This window comes from Mus caroli, unplaced genomic scaffold (assembly GCF_978045245.1).
Source record: "Mus caroli unplaced genomic scaffold, Mus_caroli_1 scaffold_16, whole genome shotgun sequence".
Taxonomy (NCBI): domain Eukaryota; kingdom Metazoa; phylum Chordata; class Mammalia; order Rodentia; family Muridae; genus Mus; species Mus caroli.
In genome coordinates, this window is record NW_028227271.1 from 92038430 (window position 1) to 92064000 (window position 25571).

At 43.8% G+C, this 25571-nt stretch overlaps 1 protein-coding gene across 10 annotated transcripts in view; it reads left to right on the top strand.

The window, feature by feature from the left end:
- Pdzd2 (PDZ domain containing 2) overlaps positions 1-25571 on the top strand; it is a 372386-nt gene that overhangs the window by 309077 nt on the left and 37738 nt on the right. For all 10 annotated transcript variants that reach the window (XM_029469405.2, XM_029469409.2, XM_029469406.2 and 7 more), the window contains 8 exons: positions 3351-3465; positions 11639-11784; positions 15293-15412; positions 16097-16211; positions 20015-20088; positions 20203-20431; positions 21165-21282; positions 23416-23548. In XM_029469405.2, the coding sequence (XP_029325265.1) occupies positions 3351-3465; positions 11639-11784; positions 15293-15412; positions 16097-16211; positions 20015-20088; positions 20203-20431; positions 21165-21282; positions 23416-23548 (1050 nt within the window). The remainder of the gene's footprint in view (positions 1-3350; positions 3466-11638; positions 11785-15292; positions 15413-16096; positions 16212-20014; positions 20089-20202; positions 20432-21164; positions 21283-23415; positions 23549-25571) is intronic.

The window sequence follows — 25571 nt, forward strand, 5'->3', positions numbered from 1 at the left end:
TCCTTGGCACAAGCCTCTCTGCCCAGCTGGCTGTTGCTTTTGGTCTTGGCCTCTATCCATTCAATAGCCCCAAAGCCACCAGGGACTTGGCAGACAGAGAGCACCTTTTTCTTCAAGTGAACTATGAGTCTATGCCTACCTCTGGGAACTGCTGTTCACAGTGGAGTTGCCTCTTTCCATGACTTTCTTCATCTCTCTGAATGACCCGTTTGCATGGTTCTTGGTCTCCTATAGTCTAGATGGTTCTTTTTGTTGTTGTTGTTTGGTTTGGGGTTTTTTTTGTTTTGTTTTAAAACGCTAGATTTATTTATTTTGTTTTATAAGAGTGATTTTTCCTTTGTGATTTGTTATTGTTTTCCTTTGATTATTATTACTATTATTATCATTAGTTAGTAGATTTTTATACAGTCTTCCTTTTTTTAAAAAATTTATTTATTTTAGGTATATGAGTATACTGTAGCTGTCTTCAGACACACCAGAAGAGGGCACTGGATCCCATTACAGATGGCTGTGAGCCACCATGTGGGTGCTGGGAACTGAACTCAGGACCTCTGGAAGAGCAATCAGTGCTCTTAACCCCTGAGCCATCTCTCCAGCCCTAGATGGTTCTTTTTACTGGGTTTTCATTGAGGCCAGGAGAACCTATAAAATCACTCACAGGATTCCCTTTGTGATCTAACCCTGGACACCCACCAGTCCCTGACATTGTAAATTAGTGAGCCACATTCGTTATCGCTGTTGACCATGACAGGATTATTTTTCCTTCCCAATGCCCCCTCCAAAACTTTGCTCACATCTCTTTGTTCTCTGATCCTTTATTCCTCATTCTTATCTGAGAAGATACTTTATCATAAAGAAGAAAGGGAATTGTCAAACATACAAATAATATATAAAGCTGATATAAATAGTCACCTCATAAAAGACAGCTCACTTGGGATTTAGCTAGCTTTAAATGCTTTTTATAGTTTATACTCTAGATTAGATACACACATGTCCTGAGAGATACACACATGTCCTGTGTTCAATTCTTAGCATGAAGCTTATCTTTTTCTTTCTTTCTTTCTTTCTTTCTTTCTTTCTTTCTTTCTTTTTTAGAATTAGTTCACTGGTTTTTAATTACAACATATGGGAAGGTTTTCAGGGTTTCCTATGAATCTACAAAACAATTTAAAATGAATGGACATCACGATATTTTTTTAATGTTAAACCAAGGGGTATATCCATGGGTATACCATGTCTCTCTCTCTCTCTCTACATCTCATAATTCATCTCAATAATACATCCTAACTTCATTGAAGTCTTTCACGTGTTTCATCAATTTCATTGCAGATGTGTGATTATTTTGATCTCGCTATGAAATGTTTTACCCATTTCCCACCTATGTACTGTTGGCACATAGGCCATTTTTATTGATATTATATTTAAACTAATTTTTATAATTTCAATAGTTATAGTTGTATTTCCATTTTTGTAAATATGAGAGAAGCTTATCTATTTTATAATATGAATTTTTCCCCCTCGTATTAAAATCACCTCAAAAGAAAATATTCCAAAGAGTAGCATATTATTTGATATAGTTAATAAGTTTTAAATCTATCCTTCCTTGAATTTAGTGGGGGATGTGAGTTTCATGTAGGCGTACATACATGTGCATGCATGCAGGCTTACACATGTGCGCATGCTGGTAGAAGCCAGAGGTTGATGCTGGGTGTCTTCCCCAATAGCGCTCCAACTTCCTCTTTTCTCAGGATTTATTTTTATTCTTATGTACCTGTTATATGCATGTGGATATACAGAGACCAGAAGAGGGCACTGGGTTCACTGGATCTGGCATTACGGGCTATTGTAAGACCACAAACTTGGTGTTAAGAACGAAACTCGGGTCCTCTGGAGGAACGGGAGGCCCCTTGACTACTGAGTGGTTTCTCCAGCCCATTCACATTAATTTTTGAGACACCATCTCTCAAAAACCTCCTAAGACCTTTCCATCTCTGCACACCTCCATCCTCACTCGCATCCCTAGCCCCTGCCTCCTTCCCTTTTAGGCTGGGCTTAGACTCTGGCCATCACTCTCTGCTCTTTACATGGGTGTTATGGATCTGAACTCAAGTCCTGGGGCTTGTATGAGAGGCCCTTTATTGATTTGAGCTGTCTCTCTAGTACATATGCCTGCTCCGACCATTAAGAAGTACTCTCAAATACCCAAGTCTGCTGTCCAGTCTATCAGAGTATATTTTAGCATGGTTGGCATCTCTGGGGCACCTGATACCATGGCCTTTGGGGCCATCTTCTCCAAGTCCCTTCCTGGAATCAAATGCCAAACACCTGCCTACAGACATTTGAGCTGACTGACACTTCCACAGAACCTGGACAGTTCAGAATCAGGAGTGTGGCACACGGAACAGCGTGGGTCGACTGAAAGAAATACACTTGCGCAGCACACGTAGCACATAGCATTTCAGCCATCGGTGGGCTACGTTCGCAGAGGGAAGCCCCAGAAGATTATTACAGCAGCACTGAAAAATTCCAACTTAGTGGCATTGCAGTGCAACGTATGTTGATATTGACATAAGCCTGTGCCACGAGATGTAAACATCCAGCATATGTCGTTATATGCAGCCCATAGTACCTGACAATAAAGGACCATATTACTCATTTGCATATTTTCTATACTACGCTTTTATCCTCATTTTAGCACATTAATCTCAGATCCACCCACCACTGACTCCCAAAGGCTGGGTTAAAGGCACGCCCCACCACTGCCCAGCTAGAGTTAGCTTCTTCTATTAAAAGATGATTGTAAAGCCTTCTACCTTGTGCTGGTTTCCTGACTATCCAGAGCGCCCTGCCCCCATCCCCAGTGATTGGTCTAGATCATCTAAGGAGTCCTCACAGTATACTCTTCAGTATTTCCATAATGGCAAAAAATGCCCTAAAACCACATTTCCAGAGCATATACCGTCTGTCGTTGACATAAACTGGTGTCTTAGAAACAGGTTTGGCTTTCTGATTTATTTGTGGCAATTTGCACCATACAAAAGTCCCTAAGCCATAAACCAGGAGAGTGGGACTCTCAATTTAGCCTCACCACTGACTACCCTGGGGTCACCTTGACCAGGTTCTTCCCAGGCAAAATGGAAATGGAAACAGCCCCGGGGTCCTTTCCAGTCTGAAACCTCCCTGGTGGACCTTGCCAGTTCCTTGTACACGGGTGACCTGAAGGGTGGGACTTTGATCCTGTGAGGCTTTTCTCTCATGTGACATTTGTATTGCTGCTGCTCCAGTCTGTCTGAGATAACCACCCATTGGAGGCCTCGCCTCTCCCATCAGCTCTTTGCTCTGCCTTTTAGATGCTCGGGTCAGAAGAGTCTCAGGACGTAGGCAGCTCTGAGGAATCCAAAGGGAACAACTTGGAAAGCCCCAAACAGGGCAACAGTAAAATGAAACTCAAGAGCCGACTCTCAGGTAAGTGGAAACCCTTCCTGCTGGTAGAGAATGAGACAGGGGAGAGAGGGGAGGCATGGGGATAGAGGGGATGGCCCCATTAACAGTATGAACAGTCAGGGGAGAGAATAGTGGGTGCTATGCTCAGACTGGCCTTGAGCTTGCGGTGATTCCCAAGCTGGCCTGAACTCACAGTCCTCCTGCCTCATCCTCTGCAGAGAGTTAACAGACTTGCACCTAGGGAGATGAGCCCTTTATCTCCTCAAAACTTCAGAACTGTTTTTCCACTGGCCAGGCAGGCCCTGGAAGAGCAGCTCCGTTAAACCTAGCAGCCCAACAAAGTGCATGTCAGCATGTGTGTATCTGTTGAAACTTCCATTTCCTGAATGTTTGGTTCATTTATCTTGATGAGGTTTCAGGTGACCCTTTCAGAGTCGACTCTCAGGTGCCCCATGCCCCCCCCCCCAAAAATCCTCAGCCAACTAGAACAAGTAGCGAAGGGTTTATCTCCTATCAAGTTCTCAGCTCAGCTAAGCAGGAGAAATAGTGAAAGAGATTGCAGCTTTCAGAACTGATAGAATCCATGATTTACACGCCCTGGGTATTTCCTTAGACTGCCTGGCCTGTGCTCTGGGGGAGACAGCAGACAACACATAGGACTCTCAGAGGTCCTTGGCACTTCTGTTTTGTTGGATACTTTGTCTCCCTCAAAAATAAAATTTTGCCAGGCAGTGGTGGTGCACACCTTTAATCCCAGCACTCGGGAGGCAGAGGCAGGCGGATTTCTGAGTTCGAGGCCAGCCTGGTCTACAGAGTGAGTTCCAGGACAGCCAGGGCTACACAGAAAAACCCTGTCTTGAAAAAACAAAAATAAAATAAAATAAAAAAATTTATGACGGCATTCATACAAAATTACATCCTGGGAACTGGGGAGATGGCTCAGTGGGTCGAGCACTAAGTTCAGAGCTCAGCTCCTCAGTACTCATGTAAAAGCCAGGAGCGACACAGTTCTGTAGCCCTGGCACTGGGCAGAGACAGGGGAATCCCCAGGGCCTTACTGACTACCCTGTCTATCTGAAACAGCAAACTCAGAGTTTAGTGAGAGACTTGAACTTAAAACAGAGGTGAAGAGCAAAAGGGAGGACATTTGCCATCAACTTCTGGCCTTCTACTAGAGGTACACACACACACACACACACACACACACACGAATATACTGTACAAAAACAATGTGTAGATAGCAAACATCTGACAGCATTCATCTCTGGCTGGTTCCATATGCACATGCATACACTGCATGCATGTGCACGTATACCATCACAGTAAATTAAATAAATGGTGCAGAATAATCGAGAAAGACATCTACTGTCAACCTCTACACACCTGTGGATGTGTGTACTCCCACCCATGTGTGTACACACATGCATATAGCACATGTACACTTAAGATATAGACTGAATTCATTGCTGTCTACTCCTTACCATTATGCTCAACTTTTCCTGCATTAAAAAGAAGTGTATTAGGGCTGGAGAGATGGTTCAGCAGGTGAGAGCACTGACTGCTCTTCCAAAGGTCCTGAGTTCAAATCCCAGCAAGCACATGGTGGCTCTTAACGAGATCTGATACAGTGTACTTAGATATAATAACGAATAAATCTTTTTTTTTAATGTATTAAAGCTTTTTTATGGTCTCCAAATGTGTCAAGGGCTCCTTCCTGGCACAGCACCTACTGGCCTAGTAGTTAGCTTGGCTCTGGCTATTCACTCATGGGCATCTGGAAAGGGAAGAAGAATTTAGCTTTGAGCCCTTAGCTTTGTTGGTAGCCTTGCACCCTAAGCCCATTTTAAACCTCCCTCCCTCAACTTCCGGTCCAACAGCTGTCCAAGAGAGCTGCTACCCTGTCTTTGACAGATTGAGTAATGTTCTTATTTTATCATTTATTTATTTATTTTCGTTCTTACTTATTTATTTCTGCAGACGTGTGTGTATGTCATTCATAAGTAATGAGGTTTTGACTTGTGCACGCTGTGGCACAAGTACGGAGCCAGGGAACAATTTGGGCTTGATTGCGTTCCTTCTACTTTGAACTCAGGTCATCAGGATTGCACAGTGAGTGCTTAAACCACAGAGCTATCTTGCTGCTCCCCCCCACCCAAGTCTTATTTTTAACCCACAGAAAGACACTCAACACAAGGCATTATCTGTTAACGTCCCCCATTCCATCAGTTTCTTCTGCACCCAGATCCCTGGGGAGGAAAGGGGGAGCCAAGAGTACCTGCCCCTGTCACCTGGCCTTCTGTCTTTATTCTCAGAGGAGATAAATAGCATGGGTCCATGAAGTGCAATACCTTAAGGCTTCATTTGCAAAAATGAGTTATTTTGTATCGATCAATGGGAATGATTAGGCGGCATTGTGTTGAAATGAGCAGTAGAGGCTGACTTTTGCCAGAAAGGGATAGCATCCGGGAGAAAGGCCTGCAGAGACTCCCTGAAGGCTCTCACCTCAGAGCGACAAGCAGCACTCCACCAGGAGCTCTGAGAGAGGCCCCTTTAAACCTGCGTGCAGAAAGGACGCAGTGGTCAGCTTGCCGGAGTTGATTGACCCTGTATAATCAGTCCCCGGGGAGGCTCTCCAAGTTCTGGAGAGACACCAGGACCTTTGAAACCTCTGCTGTCACATTCCTTATTTTATAGATGAGAACTGAGCAGCTAAGGAAATCCATCCCAAAGGTCACTGGGTTGGAGCCAGGAATAGGACCTACGTTCCAGACAGTTCTTCCTACCGGCTTCCCGTGTGGAAGGCTTTCTGGATTCAGATGGGGGTGGGGCAAGTGTCTCAGAGACCTTCTAGGTGTCTGGTTTTTCAACTGTGTCTATATTGTCAATTTGGAACCAGGAACACATTTAGCTGATAACCAATGCAGGGTTGAGCCACTGTTTGCCACGAGGGGATCTCACCTTCTCCAGCGATCCAAGTCTGTGGTAGGGAAACGTGGGGTAGGGGAGGAAGTGTGCTCAGGTAGCAGCCAGAACTGGGTTCAGTTTCCAGCTCCGCCCATGAGACAAGGGATGTGGGGCCAGTGTCTTCTACGGGCCTCAGCTTCTTTGTCTGTGAGGGAGGGTCACACTGTGCAGATATTCTTCCAGGAAATGTGAGTCCTCTATGAGCCCAGCCTTTGGGAAGACTCATGGGAGAATGTGTTTAGCTCTGCTGTTCCAAAGCCTGCCAGCCATGGGCCCTTCCCTCCGAAGCACCCATTGTTTGTATTGTTGAAGCCATTAATATTATGGTCATGATTTTCATGTTCATTCTTAATGTTTCTATCCTCTTTGCCCTCTCAAGAGGGGAAAATGATGTTTGAATGGCTTCAGACAGGAAGGCCTTCGTGAGAACTCTCAGTCTCCTGGGAAGGCAACCCGCACGTACGCTTGGTGGCTGCTTAGGCGATGCACATACACATTCAAGCAGCAGAGCAGCCGGAAGTCTCTCTGGACTGTGTGCCGGTAGATGCATTCAGAAACAGCAGGATAAAGGAAGCCCTGGTAGAAAGAAGACTGGAGACCAGTCGTCTAGACGTGGAGGAGAAGAGTGGGAGATTTTTCCAGGCAGTCAGGGAGAATGGAAGATATTTTGGGCAAGTGTTTTTAATCCTCTCTTATTTGAGAGGCTAATCTTTGACGGCAATAATGATCCGGTCTAGCCAAACTTGGCAAGAGTGCGTAGGGGAAGGACTGCCGGCTGCTGAGGTGGGAGGTGATGGTGGTGTGCACGAAGTTGGGTAAACCCGTGATATTTATATTCTCAGTTCTGGAAATGAGTACAGAGGTGGACAGGTCCTTGGCAGCCAGCAGGATAGAACGCATTCATGCTGTAGAGGGTAGGAAGAGGAGGCTGGCAGCTTAACCCGGAGACATGTTAAAGAAACTTGGAGAACTGGGCTTTCACAGTGCTGTGAACTGCTTCACTCAAAAGACCTTTGCATATAGGAGTCTGTGTGGTTTGGGGTTTTTTGGAGACAGGGTTTCTCTGTGTAGCCATGGCTGTCCTAGAGTTCACTCTGTACACAGGCTGTCTTTGGACTCTTGAGTTCTGCTTGCCTTTGCCTCCCCAAGTGCTGGGATTAAAGGCATTGTCTCACGGTCTCCCAGGTTATCTGGTTTTATTTGTTTGTTTGTTTATTATATGAGTACTCTGTAGCTGTCTTCAGACACACCAGAAGAGGGCATTGGATGCCCATTACAGATGGTTGTGTGCCACTATGTGGTTGCTAGGAATTGAACTCAGGGCCTCTGGAAGAACAGTCAGTGCTCTTAACCGCTGAGCCATCTCTCTAGCCCAAATTAAAATATATATATGAATACATGTGTATCTGCCTAGAGAGGTGAGAGAGGTGAGGGCCCTCCTGAAACTGGAGTTCCAGAAAGCTGGGAGCTGCTTAATGCAGGTGCTGGAAACCAGCCTCGGGTCGTCTGCAAGAATGAAAATGTGCTCTTAACCAGTGAGCCACTTTCGCCAGCCCAGCCTGGGAGGTTTGGCTTCCATGGGATCCTCTCGGGTCTGCCTTCCAGATCTGGGTGTTTGTTTCGTGTTCCTCTTGCATGAGTCACTGCGGATCCACACATCTTAGGGTGTTATCAGCGGGTGCTACCGTCTGTGGGTTCTCTCCTGATGATGACAAGTGCCTCCCGGTCAACTCAAAAGGAATTTTCTTCTAATAAATCTTTTTTCAGATGAGTAAGTATGCCAAGAAAGATTAATCTGGCCCATGAGTTACTAAGTTATGAATTATTGTTCCAGCCATTTCCATGAGGGATTTGCCCAGTCTGGCTCCAGAATGACTCAAGCAACAACATCTTTCATTTCACAGAATGTTTTTTCAAATATGCTAGCCCAGGTTTTCCTCACTGCCAGCGAGGGACCTCCTTTAACTTCAGGACTTTTGACTTATCCTTGTTAACCTCTTAAGTTTGTGATCCTTTTAAATGCAAAGCTTTCCTTGGCTGCAAAGGGGTTTCAGACTTTTGAAAAAAAAAAAAAAACCCACTTTCACACAGTGAATATTTAGCATTTGAAAAGCTGAGCCTTAAGGACATCCCTTAACTGTATCAGCACCATATCATTGCTCAAAAACTCAGCCGCATGTGACTTTTAAAAGTCTACTGTTATCCTTTCCTTATTCCATGAACATTTTTAGAGAAATTTCCAGATGGAAATTGGACACTATCAAATGAATCATTACACAGCCCAGGAGAAGTCAATTTGCTAAAGAATTAAGTATATGGCCAGGCAGTGGTGGTGCATGCCTTTAATCCCAGCACTCTGGAGGGCAGAGGCAGGCGGATTTCTGAGTTCGAGGCCAGCCTGGTCTACAAAGTGAGTTCCAGGAGAGCCAGGGCTGTACAGAGAAAACCTGTCTCGAAAAAACAAAACAAAACCAAACCAAAAAAAAAAAAAGGAATCAGTATATGGAACCGACCAGAGAGATTGATAGCACATACTGCTCTTACAAAAGACCTCATTTCAGTTCCAAGAACTCACATAGGAAGATTCGCATCAGTCCATAATTCCATTAACTCCAGCTCCAAGGGATCTAACACCTCTGTCTCTATAGGCACCTCCACTGGTGTATACCTACACACAGACACACCCAAGTACACATCATTCAAAATAAATCTTTAAAGAGAGAATTGACATATGTATTTAAGCAAGCACATAGGTAATATGTCATATTTAATATAGAAATAGTGATTTTAGCTTTATTTGTATGTAATTGACCTATCATTTCCAATAGTACATAGTCTAACTTAGGTGTTTTTAAATCATTATAGATTTTGTGAGCATAGGTCAGTCGTAGAGTGCCTGGGTTGCAAACACCCCATACACATACAGACAGACAAACACACACACATGGATAATAGACAGGCGCACACACACACATATATATATGTGTATATATATATATATATATATATTGCAAAAGTTTCTTAAATAGGTTACAAAAGCATCAGTTATAAAGATGAAAGTTGATCTGCAGTCATGCTTGGCAAAATTACATTTTGGTTCACAATGGGCAGCCATATACAAGTGTGGTCCCATATAATTATATCACATAGTAATATTACGGCCACCCACGATAGTTAGATTTAATTGTCAACTTGACATGATCTGGAATCAGCTGGAGGGATTCTAAATGAGCGATTATCTAGATAAGGTTGGCCTGTGGGCATGCCTGTGAGAGAATTGTGTTATTGAGTATACCTAACTCAGGTAGAATGACCCATCCTGGATGAGGTGGTACCATTTTGTAGGCTGGGTCCTGGACTGGCAGGGAGCGCACTGAATGCTAACACGCGTGCATTTGTTGCTCTCTGCTTCCTGACTGTAAATGTGATATGACAGAGCTCCTGCCCTGTGACTTCCCTGCCGTGATGAACCACGAACAAAACAAAGCCTTGCCCTCTAAGTTGTCAGGGTGTCTTAATAAGGCAGCTAAATATAGACTATATAATACCTAAAATGTTAGAAATGAAACTACACCTTTTTATTTGTATAAACACTCTACACGCCTTGAAACATAAGTGACTGCGTCGTACTGTTAGAATTACAGCTTCTTTGTGTTTGCCAGAAAATACTATGAGACAACGTAAGGCACGGATATGGAGAAAATATTTATAATTCATCGATCCCACAGAGGATTCATAACCTCACATACTAAAATAAAAAGAACTTCCTAGAATTCAGAAAGAAGATTTAATTCAAGAATGGACAGGAAAACTATACAGATACTTTACCAAAGGGAGCAGCGGGTGGCTATGTATGCCCAAGTGTGACCTCATCCGTTGTCAGTGGAATGAAAACTGGAAGCCATGGTGTGAGCCTAGAATCCTCTACCATCAGCCACAATCCTGGAAGGCCAGGATTGTGGCTGATGGTAAAGACTGACAGAGAGCGGGACGATGTGGCAAAGACAGAGTTCATTCTGCAGTCACAGTGCTGCAGAAGGAAGAGCTGCCAGGAGCCAGCACCTCCATGATAACATGTCATCGGGATATCTCACACTCACCGGAGGCATGTGTGAGAATACAGTAGCTGTAGTCTTGATCAGCAAGCTACAGCCCGCAGAAGACAAAACCCAAACCGTGTACAGCACACACAGTGTGTGAGTCTCACAAATTAAATGTGTTAAGGGCAGGCAAACTGGCACAGTAAATAAATGTCCCTACCCCTGATCCTAATGACCAGAGTTCCATTCCCAGGACCCGCATAGTGGGAGGAGCAAACCAACTCCTCCATGGTGTCCTCTGACCTACACACCATGGCACATGTGCCCCCACAAGCATACACACACAAAATAAATAAAGATATATATGTTAAGAACAAGGAGCTCCATACAGAAAAAGTACATATCCATTCATATAGAATTCAAAAATAGGTAGAATTGGTGAGTGGTGTTTCAAGTAAAGATCCTGTTAATCATTGGGCGAGGAGCGTTTAGTAAATAAACAAAGGGGGCTTCTGAGACTGTAGTTAGTGATTTTTGATCTGTGTGTTAGAGGTCATGTGGACTTTCACTCAGGTACTTTTATGCACATTTAAGTTATACTTAATAAACATTAATAAAAAATGTTATTTAGAAAGTCATTACTAAGCCAGCCACGGTTATTTCAGCACTCAGAGGTTGGTGTCACAAGACACAAGAGAATTATGAATTCCAGGCCAGCTCGGCTGCATAGCAAGACCTATGTCAACTGTACCTCTCAAAAAAAAAAAAAATAAAAATAAAACCAAAAACCACTATTATAATTGTATATGGAATAAAAAGCACCCATCTGGCAGTGAAGCCATGCAAATATAAGATGATGTCCAGCCATTACTACAAGACCACATCCCCCTGCCCCTCTCCCCAGTTTATTGCTGTCCCCAGCACCCTGCATCTGATTTAATGCATACATTGCTCCTTCAGCTACCTTGTCACTTCAGAAACTCCCAGGTTTTTCGTAGCTCAGCATCATCGTCTTTGAACACAACAAGGTTATGCAGAACCTGGTGGTAGGACTGGAAAAACTTGATCCTTGATATGTTTTCAGGCCTTCTAAACCCATCAGTGATTATGAATATGGTCTTTAGGCCCATCCGTTCTCTTAACTCTTCTTGTCCCATATCAACCTATGCTTCCACCATCTTCTGTTGCAGGAGGTGTCCACCGCCTAGAGTCTGTTGAAGAATATAATGAACTGATGGTACGAAATGGGGACCCCCGGATCAGGATGCTGGAGGTCTCCCGAGATGGCCGCAAGCACTCTCTTCCCCAGCTGCTGGATTCTACTGGGACATCACAGGTTAATCCTGGGGTGGTGGGACATCACAGGTTAATCCAGGGGTGGTGGGACATCACAGGTTAATCCTGGGGTGATGGGGCCTCTGCTTCACTCATAGCCACCATTGCTTGGTTAGAGATGAAAGTACATATTTCAAACCCCTGTGTCTCCATGATTGTATGTGTGTGTGTGTGTGTGGGGGGTCATGTGTGTGAAAGTGTATGCACACATTTCTTTTCAAAGACCCCTATAAGCCCCTGTTCAGAAGTGCTGACTGCTGATAAGGGCCATGCGTGTTTAGTCCTGGAGAGAGTAAGAGCCAGAGCACAGAGAGAATGTGGTATCTACCCAGAAAGATGACAAGGAAGCCAGCTCGATAGTTGAAGAAAGTAGGGAAATAATCTCTCAATAGATCTTCGTAACTTTTCATGCTGTGTGTTTTGGAACTAAGAATTACTCTCCACTGCCAGGAGACAATGGCGTCTCACGGTCTGTGGCAAACCAGCATTGCTTATTTGCTAGGAGTGTCCTGTGTGGGTCATTGTGAGCATGTGTGCCTATGCCATGCCTGGGGTCCTACCTGCTCTCCAGTAATGACACAAACAGCCAGGATCAGGGGCACCATGGAGGACTAAAGGAAGAGATTAGCATTACAGAGCCTGTTCCTGTCAGGAACTCTGGCTCTGCAACTCTGAATAGGGGTTCCTGCTCCTTGGTTATCTTGTCCCTGGACCACAGGGAACTAGGCAGCAGGCAACAACCAACTTGGACATAAGCTCAGTGTACTGGCTGGTTTTGTGTAAACTTGACACAGCTGGAGTTATCACAGAGAAAGGAGCTTCAGTAGAGGAAATGCCTCCATGAGATACAACTGTAAGGCATTTTCTCAATTAGTGATCAAGGGGGAGGGCCCCTTGTGGATGGTGCCATTTCTGGGTTGGTAGTCTTGGTTCTATAAGAGAGCAGGCTGAGCAAGCCAGGGGAAGCAAGCCAGTAAAGAACATCCCTCCATGGCCTCTGCATCAGCTCCTGCTTTCTGACCTGCTTGAGTTCCAGTCCTGACTTCCTTGGTGATGAGCAGCAGTATGGAAGCTCAATAAACCCTTTCCTCCCCAACTTGCTTCTTGGTCATGATGTTTGTGCAGGAATAGAAACCCTGACTAAGACACTCCACTTCCAGGGAAACTTAGGGTTCCTTGAGTTCTGGTGCCGTGACCCGTATGAGGGATCACTGGTGTTGTTCCCGAGGCTTAGCAGAAAAACAGGGCTGGAAGAGGAGGTTAGCAGCAGAGGGATCCCTAAGTGTCATACTCTGGGACTCATAGGAGCAGATCTAAGGGTATTGGACCTTACTTTTAATGTGTTACGACTGCTCTGTAGGTGGAACAACTGAAGCTCAAAATGGCTAAATCTTTTACTCAAGGTTATATAGTCAGAATCTGAGAAAAAGAAAAAGAAAAAAGGTTATAGTCCCTAATATCAAGATGAAGTATTTGTGGGGTTTGTCCTTGTTTTTTTCTGTTGCACTTTACGGTGTGTGTGTGTGTGTGTTTGGGGGCGGGGGTGTTCAAAGCAGGTGCTGACCAGGTTGTTATTTTGTGTCAGATTCACTCCAAGGCAGATTGAGGTAAGGGAAGCACTCGGAAAGCATCAGGCTAAAGATGTGACTAGGGTCTATCAGAACTCACCTAGACCAGCAACAGGAGGAGACAGTCAGGTCTGTGTCCTCCTCAGAATAACCCACCCGTCGGGAATGGGGGAAGGCCAGGAAGTGGTTGTAGAACCTCACTGTCTGGCTGCTTTACGGTGAGAGAGAAACCAGGGTTTTCTTTCTTCATGGCCGAGGCCCTCGCACGCACGAGGCAACTTCTCTTCTGTCTCCTGAGGAAACTTGCCCATATTTATATCCAGGCACACTGATGTCCGCCTTAGAGATCAGAAAGCTCATGCTGGGGTGGAAAGTCTTAGCAGAGAATTTTCCCTTCTTCAAATTGTCCTTCCTCTTCTCTTCAGACCTTTTTCTTCTCACCCAGGTGGGACTTCTCCTACCCGTCTTTTTTTTTTTTTTTTTTTCCTCCTCCACTAAAAGTGCTGCCCAGGTCCAGCTATCCAATAAAACTTTGTGTGTAGGTATACGGTTATGTCAGCATCATCCAAGATGGCAGCTCTAACTCGGCCTGTGAATGCAGCTGAGGAGCGCACTCTAATTTTAATGAGCCTTATTCCAAACATAGAGCCACTGGTGGCCAGTGGGTAGTGAATTAGATAGCTCAGGTCTATGAGGTGTAGAAGAACCCTTTAAACTCTTAAATGGCCACATGAAGCACTTGAGCCTTTGGCTTCCCAGAGAGAGGTGGGATGAAGTAGGGCTAGAGATTGGTGATCAGAGAAAGGGTTCCCCAAGGGGGTCATATGTGAACCCTTGTGTTTGAGGGTTGGCAAACCACAGGCTATGTCTGGCGCTCTCCACGGTGGTTTCAGTAAATGGGTAGTAACTCTGCCAAGCCCACATCATTTATTTCATGAGACCAAGTCTGGGCGGTCCATGTTACTGGCAGCTCTTCCATCAAACTGCACAGTATAACTTCGAAGCTGCCAAGGGATGCAGAACACCCGGGGCAGGAGAGAATGTCTCATTCCTGCATATGAATGAAGTGGACACAATCTGGGATAAGAACTATTTGGTGATGGTTCTTTTCTCATATTAAATATGAAATGGGTTTGGTTTTTTTTTTTCCACTTGTGCTATGATCGCGGCACCACAGAAGACATTTATTATTCTAAGAGAGTCAGAGAATTGAAGACATGCTTTAGCTGTTGTCAGTCATTGATTATGCTGTCGGGATGCCTTCTGCTGATACACACGTGAATGTTGTGGGCGAGGGCATGAAAGGGGCATTGGGGTCGGAGCCACTGGCAAGAAGGGGAAAGTGTGGCTTATGGGAAAGTATTTGATTTTTCCAAATATGAGGGATTAGAGCTGAAACGGTTGCAGACTCTCAGCAGGGTATTTTATGTGGAAAAACAGTTGCCTGGGTTTGTGGTTTGCAGTTTATAAGAAACATGGGCTTGCTGGTTTTGGGGGGATTTTGTTGTTCTGTTTTGTTTTTGTTTTTTGAATGAGTGAATTAAGCTTAAAATGTTGAGATGCTTTTAGAACATGATTTGGAACCTGGAGTCCCTGGGAAAGAGCTTCAAGCACAGCCCAGCCCCAGGGTGGTCACCTTTGTCCTCCTGACTCCATTCCAGGAGGACCTGTGACATATGGTTAAGGACAGAGTGACATAGGTGCTTGGGGTCGCTAAGCAGCTCTCTGTGACGGGGCAGGTATGGCATGCAAGGCACAGCAATGGGAGACTCTGCTCCATGTAGCATTTAGAGTAAACGTCTCTTAAGCCAGTGGGCCACAGATGGACCGGTGGGAAACTGCTCCCATGAAAGGCAGCTGAGGTTTTCAAAGTCTCTTCGTATGCCAGAGCCCACAGCGGGGTAAATGAGAATATCTGGTCTTGCTTGTGCTGGCTTTCAGGAATACCACATTGTGAAGAAGTCTACCCGTTCTCTGAGCACCACCCACGTGGAATCGCCGTGGAGGCTCATTCGGCCATCCGTTATTTCCATCATTGGACTATACAAAGAGAAAGGCAAGGTGGGTGATTTCCTAAAGGCGTTTTTGCCCTCCACGAGAGTGGCAGCATATTCCTGAAGCAGTCAGTCTTCATTTTTGGTTTGTTTTGGTTTTTACATTTAAAAAAGGAACGTGGAAAGGGATAATATATACTAGAGTGGAAGAAATGATCCCCCAATCTTTTTGCTTTTGTTCCCAAGTCTTTTCACCCTTTGAGAGAACTATACCACCCTTAGAGAGTGGTCCCACTATCATTTTTGAGTAACAGTCACGGCTTTGCCATTATACAAATGCACAGATAAGTGCTATTATGTAAATAATGAAATACCCACTTTGAAGTCATACAAAGTGGAAACATTGAAACAGATATGGCACCTGCAAGGAGTGAATGGGTTTGGAGAGCCATTCTGTCCTTCAGTAGGAAACTGTGACTCTTGGAGTCAAAGACTGTCAAATATTAGAAATTTCCAATGTGCATTCTAGATCCCTCCCTTAATATGACACGGGCCTAGCACACTACATCTAGATCTGAGGAGGGAAACAGGGAAGGTTAAGTTGAACTTTAAACTAGTCACCTACCTAAACTCCAACCTGAGGAGAAAAGATACCTCAGTCAGATACTACAATGGGAAGGGTTTTTGTAGTTAATTCTGCAGTGCCAGCCTGGACTCAACTACTTTGAACTGTCGTCTGCTTTGAATGCAGGGCCTTGGCTTTAGCATTGCTGGAGGGCGAGACTGCATTCGTGGCCAGATGGGAATTTTTGTCAAGACCATTTTCCCAAATGGATCAGCCGCAGAGGACGGCAGGCTCAAAGAAGGTAGGCAAGAGTCTCTTGGTGTGATCTGTAGTGACAGCCTGAGTTCCTTGAGAGTCTGTCCCCTTGCAAGATGTGACGGCACAGCAGCTAAAGTCATGGGGCCCTAGATCTTCCCTGAATCCAGCACTGAATCATGATCTTGGGCAGACCACATGACCCAAGCTTCACTTTCCTGGGGTGCTTGGAACAAACTTGGAATGTTAATGCCTATCTTGAAGCAAGTTTTTGTGGAGATTAAAAGAGATCATGTATGGGAAGTAGCTTGCTATTTCTGTTGCTGACTGAGGGTTGAAGTAACAATTTTGGGATTTTGGTTGCTTTTAAAAACACAGAAATCTTTTAAGAATATGTTTTCATTTTAATCCCAGGTACGGGATGTGGGGCTGCTTCCGACTGGCCACAGCTGCTGACTATGATTTGTCTCATGCTCTGGCAGAGGTGTGATTTTGCTGGCAACAGATAGTTTCTGCGATTGTGTGATGTTTGGAGTTCTGGGACTTTTGGGAGAGTATATAAATGCTAGGGCTAATGTTGGCTCACAGTAGTTAAGTAGTCGTACATACAGAAGAAACAAGAAGAACTTAGATAATCCTGCCTGTGTAGACCAAACTTGCCCCTAGGAATTTGATGCCCCTAACCAACTGGAAGCAGTCTAATGATAACGGTACCCCACTTCCCTTTTTTCTCTCCTATCTAGTGTTGTGGGGAGGGTGAAAGAGTGGAAAAGAGGTAGAGAAGGGCAGAAGAAAGAAGAAGCCACAAAGTAGCCAAAGTCCAACTACAGAAGGTGTTTACCCATACTACCCTCTCCGTGCTCAGCTCCTCTGCCTTAAAACTTCCGGAGAACTTGACAGCCCAGTCTTACTACAGCCTGATGGGAACACAGAGCACTGTAGTAGTGATTCCATGTCCTGCTGTTAAAATCTACACAATGTAGCTGGCTCCTAATGGAATACCTTCCCATTCTCCAAAGTGCTTACCATGTTATCAGACAGAAACACAACAGACAAGTGATTTGGAGTGCAGAGTAAAGTAACCCTGAGATTTTAAGTTAGATCTTTCCAAAGTTTTCAAATGTTTAACTACACCTTGTCTTTTATGGTACTTTAAGCATTGACAAAGCATGTCTGTGTACTTAAGTTGTTTCATTAACAGCATTATAAGCCCATTGAGTAGATATTTTGGAGTGATCCTTTTATACATGAGCAAACTAGCTCTCAGAAATGTTCAGCAACTAGAAATCTGCTTCTCTCTGTGTGTAGCCCTGGGTGGCCTCCAACTTCCTATGTAGACCAGGCTGGCCTCTAACTTAGAAAGATCTGCCAGCTTTTGCCTTTGTGCATGCTAGGATTGAATGTATGTATGCATTGCCACGCCCAGACGTTTTCGTTTCTTATAATAAAGAAATTCTTCTCACTGTGAGGGTTTACATATCTTACAAAATATTGATCTGGATTCTAAGAGTTTATTTTCATGACTCAAAATTGTCAGTAAACACTGACAATTATGAAAAAATTTATGTGAACATAACTTTACATAGCACTAATAAAGGCATGAATCCTGTTTTTTTCTTTTTTATTTTGTTCCTCCCTTTTAATATACTTTGTTTTTCTTATTTTTAAGTTACAATTACTTACTTTGGTGTGTTGGGTCACAGTGCATGTGTGGAGGTCAAAAAACAAAGTAGAGGAGTCAGTTCCTCATTCCCAGATGTGTGTCCCAGGACTCAAACTCATGTCATTAGGCTTGGCAGCAAGCTCTCTTAACCATGGAGCCATCCCACTGGCCCAGCATGTGTCTTTCATGAGGTGACTATGTCAGGATATTTTTAGTGACCTTTAGAAATGATACAACTGTCCAGTCGTGTTGGCTCAAGGTATAGTGTCCACTGGGTTATATGGGTTTACTTCCCTTTCTAAAACTGGACTCTAAAAAGTGTCCTGGTTTTAGGCGGAGCATGTAGAAGCCTCTGTGTAACGACCCGACCAGGCAGAATACTTCTTGGGCAAATTATTTATCTCTATCTCTCTGAGGAAAAGTTAACCCGCAGGTGCTGTTGGTGTCTGGTTTCAGAGCAGTGTAGAGACCCAGCAGAGCTCTCTTAGAATGGATGGGCCATGTGTTCACTTGATTGAAATTCATCCTGTGAAGTTGGTAGAACAAAGCAAAATAGAGGCAGAGAAATCAATCATTATGAAAGGTTAATAGTGGATGATTCTCCTAAATACTATTTTTTCATATGTGTTCATTTATGGGAAACATAAGTGGCTGGACTGGATTTCCAGCCTGTTGAGCGATATGCCTTAAAAGTGCTCCTATAAATTATAAGCTCGTGAATGATCACTTCAGGGCTTCTGTCCTTGAAGATACAACTTGCAGCCATAATTGAATCAGTGGTGATGGTGGGTGGTTTTTAAAGGGAAATCACATCACTCACAGTAGGACTGGTGCAGTTGCATTAAAGGGGAATGCATGGGGCATTGCCACATTTCTGCACTCATCTGGAGGGTTCCAGAATGCACAGCATGCTCCTGGATTGGCTGTCTGGAAAAGTGCATGCATGCAGTTTCCTGCTGATTTGCACTGTCTTGTTGTATGGAGTCTCTCCCCCATCCTGTACTGCCAGGCAGTCTCCGCCCCCCCTCCCCCGGACATCTTTTGATTTTTGTTGACCAGTTATTCCAAAACACAGCCCATGTCATTGAGTACAAATGAGAAGCGAGCTCCCAGAAGGCAACAGAACGTCCACATCCTCTGACATTCCCAGAAGACACTATAGCAGCATAGAAAATGACCAGATTGGATCTTGCCCGGGGTTGGAAATGAGAAGCTAGTGAGCTAGTTAGAGAGATGCAAGTGAGCTCTGCACACGCACTCCTCACAACTTAGCTTGCCCCTGCACTGCTCTGACATCAACCTGTAGTGATCTCTAAGGCCGAAGCCTGTAGTCTTGTCAGCCTAAAGATGGAGCCCAGGATGTGCCCCAATAAGACCAGACATCCAGACTATTTCTGGAGGTGGGGCTGTCAATTCTCAGTCGTTTCTCAGAAAGATCTCTCTCTCTACTTTTGAAACCCTATTCAATGGCGTGTTGATTCTCTGGACTTGCATAGCTTGTCTTTCTAGGGGAACAGCTTCCCAAGTTGTGTCTATGTCTGTATTTCCTTATGATTCTCAACTTAAAACCTGAAACCCTATTTGCAGTTAAATCTCTGAGCAGAAGGTATTTCTTGTCAAAAATACCAATGGTTAATAATAATCAGGTCTTCAAATTTTCCACAGTTGTTTTTAGTGATGGTAGTGGTTGGTTAGTTGGTATTTTATACTTGTTTTTTATTTGAGTATGTTTCTATTCTTAGATGATTTGGGATTTTGGGTAGTTTTGGTTCTGGTGATAGTGGCGGGTTTTGGTTAGTTGGTTATCATTTGGCTTTTGGTGGTGTTTTAGTTCAATCTTATTTTGTAGCCCAGGCTGGTTTTGAATTCACTTTGTTATCCCAGCTAGCTCTGATCCTCCTGACCCAGCCTGTCAAAAGCTGAGATGCAGTTGTGCCCTACCAAATCCAGCCCCATGGTTGTTTTTTATCAGATATTGATTATAGAATTATTGCTGAAGAATATGGTTTTTTTTCCAATTTGTATTTGTTACCTTATTTAGGGGACATTCCAAAGGGCTAAGTCACTTAAAATGGGTCCAAATCATAAAGCTTATATTTTGACAGTAGTAGTGCAGGGACTGTAGAGTATGCCAGGAAGAGTCTGGTAAATCAAAGCTTAACATACTTCTCCTGTTTGGCCACCAGGAGATGAAATCCTAGATGTGAATGGAATACCAATAAAGGGTTTGACGTTTCAAGAGGCTATTCACACCTTCAAGGTAACATGTCCCTGCAGATCTCACTAAGTCTCGCTCTCGTCCCCTTTGGGGTCCAGCCTCCTCGCTGTAAGAGCCATCTGACCGTGCCCACCTACCCACCTACTTGTTTTGCAGCAAATCCGAAGCGGGCTGTTCGTCCTCACGGTGCGGACTAAGCTGCTCAGCCCTAGCCTCACACCCTGCTCCACACCCACACACATGAGCAGATCTAGCTCCCCTAGCTTCAACAGCAGTGGGGGAGCCCCAGCAGGAGGAGGCCAAGATGAAGGCGGTTCTGCATCCCTGGGTCGGAAGGCTCCTGGGCCCAAAGACAGGATTGTCATGGAAGTCACACTCAACAAAGGTAATGCTGACTCTTCTCACTCCCTTTGCTTTCTCCTGGATAACAGGCTGAGGTGTGTGTGTGTGTGTGTGTGTGTGTGTGTGTGTGTGTGTGTGTGTTTAATCAGTCCTTTGGAACCACCCGCTGTCATCGACAGATGCTGTTCTCTAAGTGGCTGGGGTAGTCAAAAGGAGAGAGATGTTTAATCTTTTCTTTTTTTACAAAAGTGAGTGGAAGTCACCAGAAACACAGTCTTTAAAGCTCTCCCGGGATAATTCACTGTGCGCCAGAGACTCGTATTAAAAGGAGTAGCTCAAGTCTAGCATTCATAAAATTGTAAAGATTTAAAGAAGACAGTCCAGAGTAAGTTAACGCCAGGAACTTGAAATCGGGAATTCTCAGCAAATCCTGCTGCTTTTTCACATCTCTCTCCTTCCCCCTCTAGGACTTACTGTAGAAAGATGATCAATAATTATAAATAACCAAGAAATTAGTTGAGGGCTAAAAGGCTTTATATTCAGGATAAAAACAATAGTCATGCTCCAGCTATTCCCAGACAGTTTTGAGGAAGCTCCTTAGAATAAACAGAGCGTAGAACATTGCGTAACACAAAAAGTGGGATTTACATTCGGCATCTGGACCGAACTGAACGCTTATTGGTCTGAAGATCTATTAGCACTCTTAAATAGCCTGCACGTTTTCTGGTTACTGTGTGATGGTTGCTCTTGTTGTCTTTGTGCCGTACTTCTCACAGAGCCAAGAGTTGGGTTGGGCATCGGTGCCTGCTGCTTAGCCTTGGAAAACAGCCCTCCAGGTATATACATTCACAGCCTTGCCCCTGGATCGGTGGCCAAGATGGAGAGCAACCTGAGGTTAGTCACATCCCTGGCATTAGAAAATCCTGGTGTAGTCTTGAAGTTAATATCTGCTTACACAGACACAGACAGAGAGACATAGAAAAACATATAGCCTAGGCTGGCTTTGAATACACACACACACACACACACATGACCAAGCATGACCTTAAAGATCTGGTCCCCCTCCCTTTAATTCCCTAATGCTGGGATTGTAGTTATGCACCAATATGTCCATCTGCCCTACTTAATCTTTTCCTGTAGAATTCTACATCTTTGACTTTCTTTGTAATCATATAGAAGACTGACATAAATAGCATTTCCAAAGATGAAAAGTTCAGATGAATCAAATTTGGTTGAATTACAGGACTTTGAATCTCGTATTCTGTGATGATTCTCATTTTTAACTTGGCACAATCTAGAATCACCTGGAAGTCTCAGTGAGGAATTGTTTAGAGCAGGTTGGCCTGTGGCCATGTCTTCCAGGGATTATTTTACCTTACTTTAACTGTGGTGGGAAATCTGCCCACTGTGGGTGCCACCATTCTCTAGAACAGGATTCTGAATTGAAGAAGAGTGGAAATAGCAAATCAAGTACATGCTCTCAACTATAAATCTGACCAGAGCCTTCAAGCTCCTGTTGCCTTGACTTCCCCAGAGTGACAGAATATAACCTGGGATTATGAGCTACACACATCCTTTCTCATGCATTGTTTATGCCATGGTATTTTATCACAGCAACAGAAAACAAAATTAAAACTGCTTTCCTATCTACTTTGTTGTATTTGGACTCAGAAGTTCAGAAATTTGATGACATAGAAGAACTCTATGCAGATTATCTTTGGTTATTTCAATATACTTACTTTTTATTCATTTATGTAAACTTCATCCTATAAGCTGGAACTGCTTATAGGGGTTCAGCGGCGAGATGCAAAAGAGCCCAGAACCCACGAGCGTGTGGGAGGGAGATCTTATTAGGTTTTATGCTTTTATAATTGCTTTCACTGTCATTTGAGTGACTGTGACTGAAGTCACTGTCTCTTGTCAAAGGTCACGGACCATCAGATTTCTTGATTCAGAGAGTTGAGTGGTATCGTTAGCATTCCGAGTATACAAGAATTCTTAATATTCTCTTCTACAGTAATTGCAGTGGTTTGTGCCCCCCCCCCAATCTCACAAAAATGTGCACATTACACAAAGCACTTTGTCCAAACAGTATCACCTTTCTCCCCATAAGCGTCTGAGTCCTTTGGAACTTGAAGAATTGTCAAAACAGCATTCGTTGAGGTTGCCATCTTGGAGGCTGTGTTAATAGATTATATTACATTTTTCGTTCATCATCAGAGTCAATTTCCATATAAGAAAAACTTAGCAAATCATCCAAAGTACATTAAAGAAAATATACTTTTAGAACCCAAGGAAAAAAATATCCTCTAATGACATCCCAAGTTGATGTTTCTTTCTTGAATGGTTCCATATGCCTGGGGCCAGCCAAATGAACATTCCTCAAAACCCATGTAAAGGGTCTTTGTTCTTCCCTGCCAGGCGCTCTCCCGATAATTTCAAGTCAAAAGAGGCAACTTGTCCTAAATTTCTCATTCGTTCAAATTTGAAATATTTGTACAAATTCTTAGGTAACCTTGGAGGGCCAGATATTTCCTCCTTTGACTGTTACAGTAATCATTTCAAGATGGTAGGAAGAAAGAAGAAACTGGTACTGGTCAAGAGGCTAGCATGTGCTAATTAAACCACACAGACCTTAGATAACTCAGGTGTGCCAGAATAGAGTGGCCTCCGTGGGCCTCCTATTTGAAAGGAATACTTAAATGCATCTCAAGTGTTACTCTGTAGCCTCCTTTGTATAGGCTCTCGCATACAGTAGGTGCTCAATAAGTGCAACCTTTCCTTGTTATCTTTTTATCAGCCTTACTTACATTTACTATTCTGATAATGACCTCGGTCAACTTAAAATGTGACAGTTGTATGAGTATATTGCATCTTTTATAGGTGTTATAAAAATGAAAGAATGTCATTTGCTTCTTTGAAGTACGCAGAAAAGATTTTATATTCTAAACCCTTTCCTGAAAGAAAGCTGTTTTAGCTTTTTAAAATCTGACTGTCGCCACAATGTGTTATTATGTCTCTCTCTAGCCGGGGAGACCAAATCCTGGAAGTAAATTCTGTGAACGTGCGCCATGCGGCTTTAAGTAAAGTGCATGCCATCTTAAGTAAATGCCCCCCAGGACCCGTTCGCCTAGTCATCGGCCGACACCCTAACCCAAAGGTAGGTTTTCACCCTGCTTTGAATATGGGACAGTGGTTTGGCTGCTTGTCGGCCAAAGACAACTTTCATACGTGAGCCCGTCCACTTCAGTGAGAGAGTTCACTTGGTCAGGACTGGGTATCAGCCTGTGACTGAAGCACATGGGAAACAAATCTTGGATCTGGACTTCTTCATGGTCTAAAAAAAAATTTACTGGAAAATGTCAAGGTTATTTGATGAATTTAAAATCTGATCTCATGGAAAGTAGGACCCCCAAGTAACCACCATGGCTGTTTGGCTGCTGGTTAGATACTTAATACCTACATCAAGAAAAGCTGATCATGCCAAACTAGCTAACCTCTGCAGCCTGTTGCACTTTGAGATAAGAAGTCTTCAGGATGTCGCACCTGGGAGAGGGTTCGATGAATGAAATGACTGTCGTGGAAGTGTAAGAGTCAGAGTTTGAATCTCCAGAACCCACGAACAGCTTGATGTGATAGTTCACATCTGTAATCCCAGAAAGCCTATGGGGAGATGGGAGGCAGAGACATGAGAATCTCTGGAAGCTTGAGGACCAGCAAACTGTGTATGGAACAGGGAACAAGTAACCTTGCCTCAAGGTAGAAGGGGAAGAGAGATACCCCAAGCTGTCCTCTGGCTTCCACACATGTATTCACACTTACACACTTGCACACATACAGAGTACACACATACACACGCTAAAAAGAAAAGGAAAAAAAAATCTTTTGAGCCAGTCTTTTTGTTTTGCCCATATGATGGAAACTCTATCCTTTTTAAATTCAGTGCTAATTAATTTTTAAAGTGAATTGAGAGAATTTTAAACTTTATTCAGGTGAGAAGTAAAAAGATGTGTTGGGAGAGATGGCAGAGCAGTTAAGTGTACTTGCTATTCTTGCAAAGGGCCAGAGTTCAGTTCCCAGCACCCACATGGTAGCTTAGAACTACTGATCTCAAATACCCGGGTGGGGTGGGGGGATGGGGAATCTGATGCCCTGTTCTGGCTTTTGAGGGCACGAGGCACTTAAATGGTGCACGTGCATACGTGTAGGCAAGCACTCATACACATTAAATAAAAATATGTAAATCTTTTTTGTATGTAAATGAAAAAGATAAAAATATGTAGTTTAGTGGTAGAGTCATTGCCTGATGTGCTCAAGGCCGTGGGTTTAATCTCTTAACACCACAAAGGTAAACCTGTTAGCTAATTAAAATAACTGTGGCTAGCCTGGCAGTGGTGGTGCATGCCTTTAATCCCAGCACTTGGGAGGCAGAGGCAGAGGCAGGCAGATTTCTGAGTTCAAGGCCAGCCTGGTCTACAGAGTGAGTTCCAGGACAGCCAGGGCTACACAGAGAGAAACCCTGTCTCAAAAAATAAATAAATAAAAATAAACGTGGCTAATATTGTATTCCCACTGACTGTTGATGCATTCCTATCAAAGGTCAAGAGAGTAAAACTTTTGGGGACAGTTCCTTGTCCCCCAAGGAACAAATGTCTCCAGCTCTGAGAAGGACTTATTCATGTTTCACTGCAAAAGTAAAACCAAACCAAAACAAAAGAAAGCCAAAAAACCCTATTTGTCTTATTGGAGGGTTCTCAGCTCATACATTTAAATAAAAATAGGTTGAAATCTGGGTGTGTAAACCCACTTCCTCATTTGCACATGCTATCTGTGGATTTTGCTTTCATCAAAGTTGAGGAAAATATATAGGCCAACATTTCAAAGAAACTAGAACAGACAAATTATCAATTTTATTAGATATCATGAAAGATCCTATTTTTCTGTCTCAAGGGCCAAGTCCTCAAGACTGAATTTCTTAACCCATGCTAGGATCTTTTCCTCCAACTACGTACACAACTGTTCTCCAAACTCCCCAACAGCATAAACGCATACTGAAGGTCCCACCCCTCCCACTGCCCCTCCTCCCCACCGCACACTCCCAGTCACGAAGATTACTCACTTTGTCTGTAACTGGTTTTGTTTGTTCTGCTGAAGACACGGCCTTAAGGTGTGACAACTCTCTG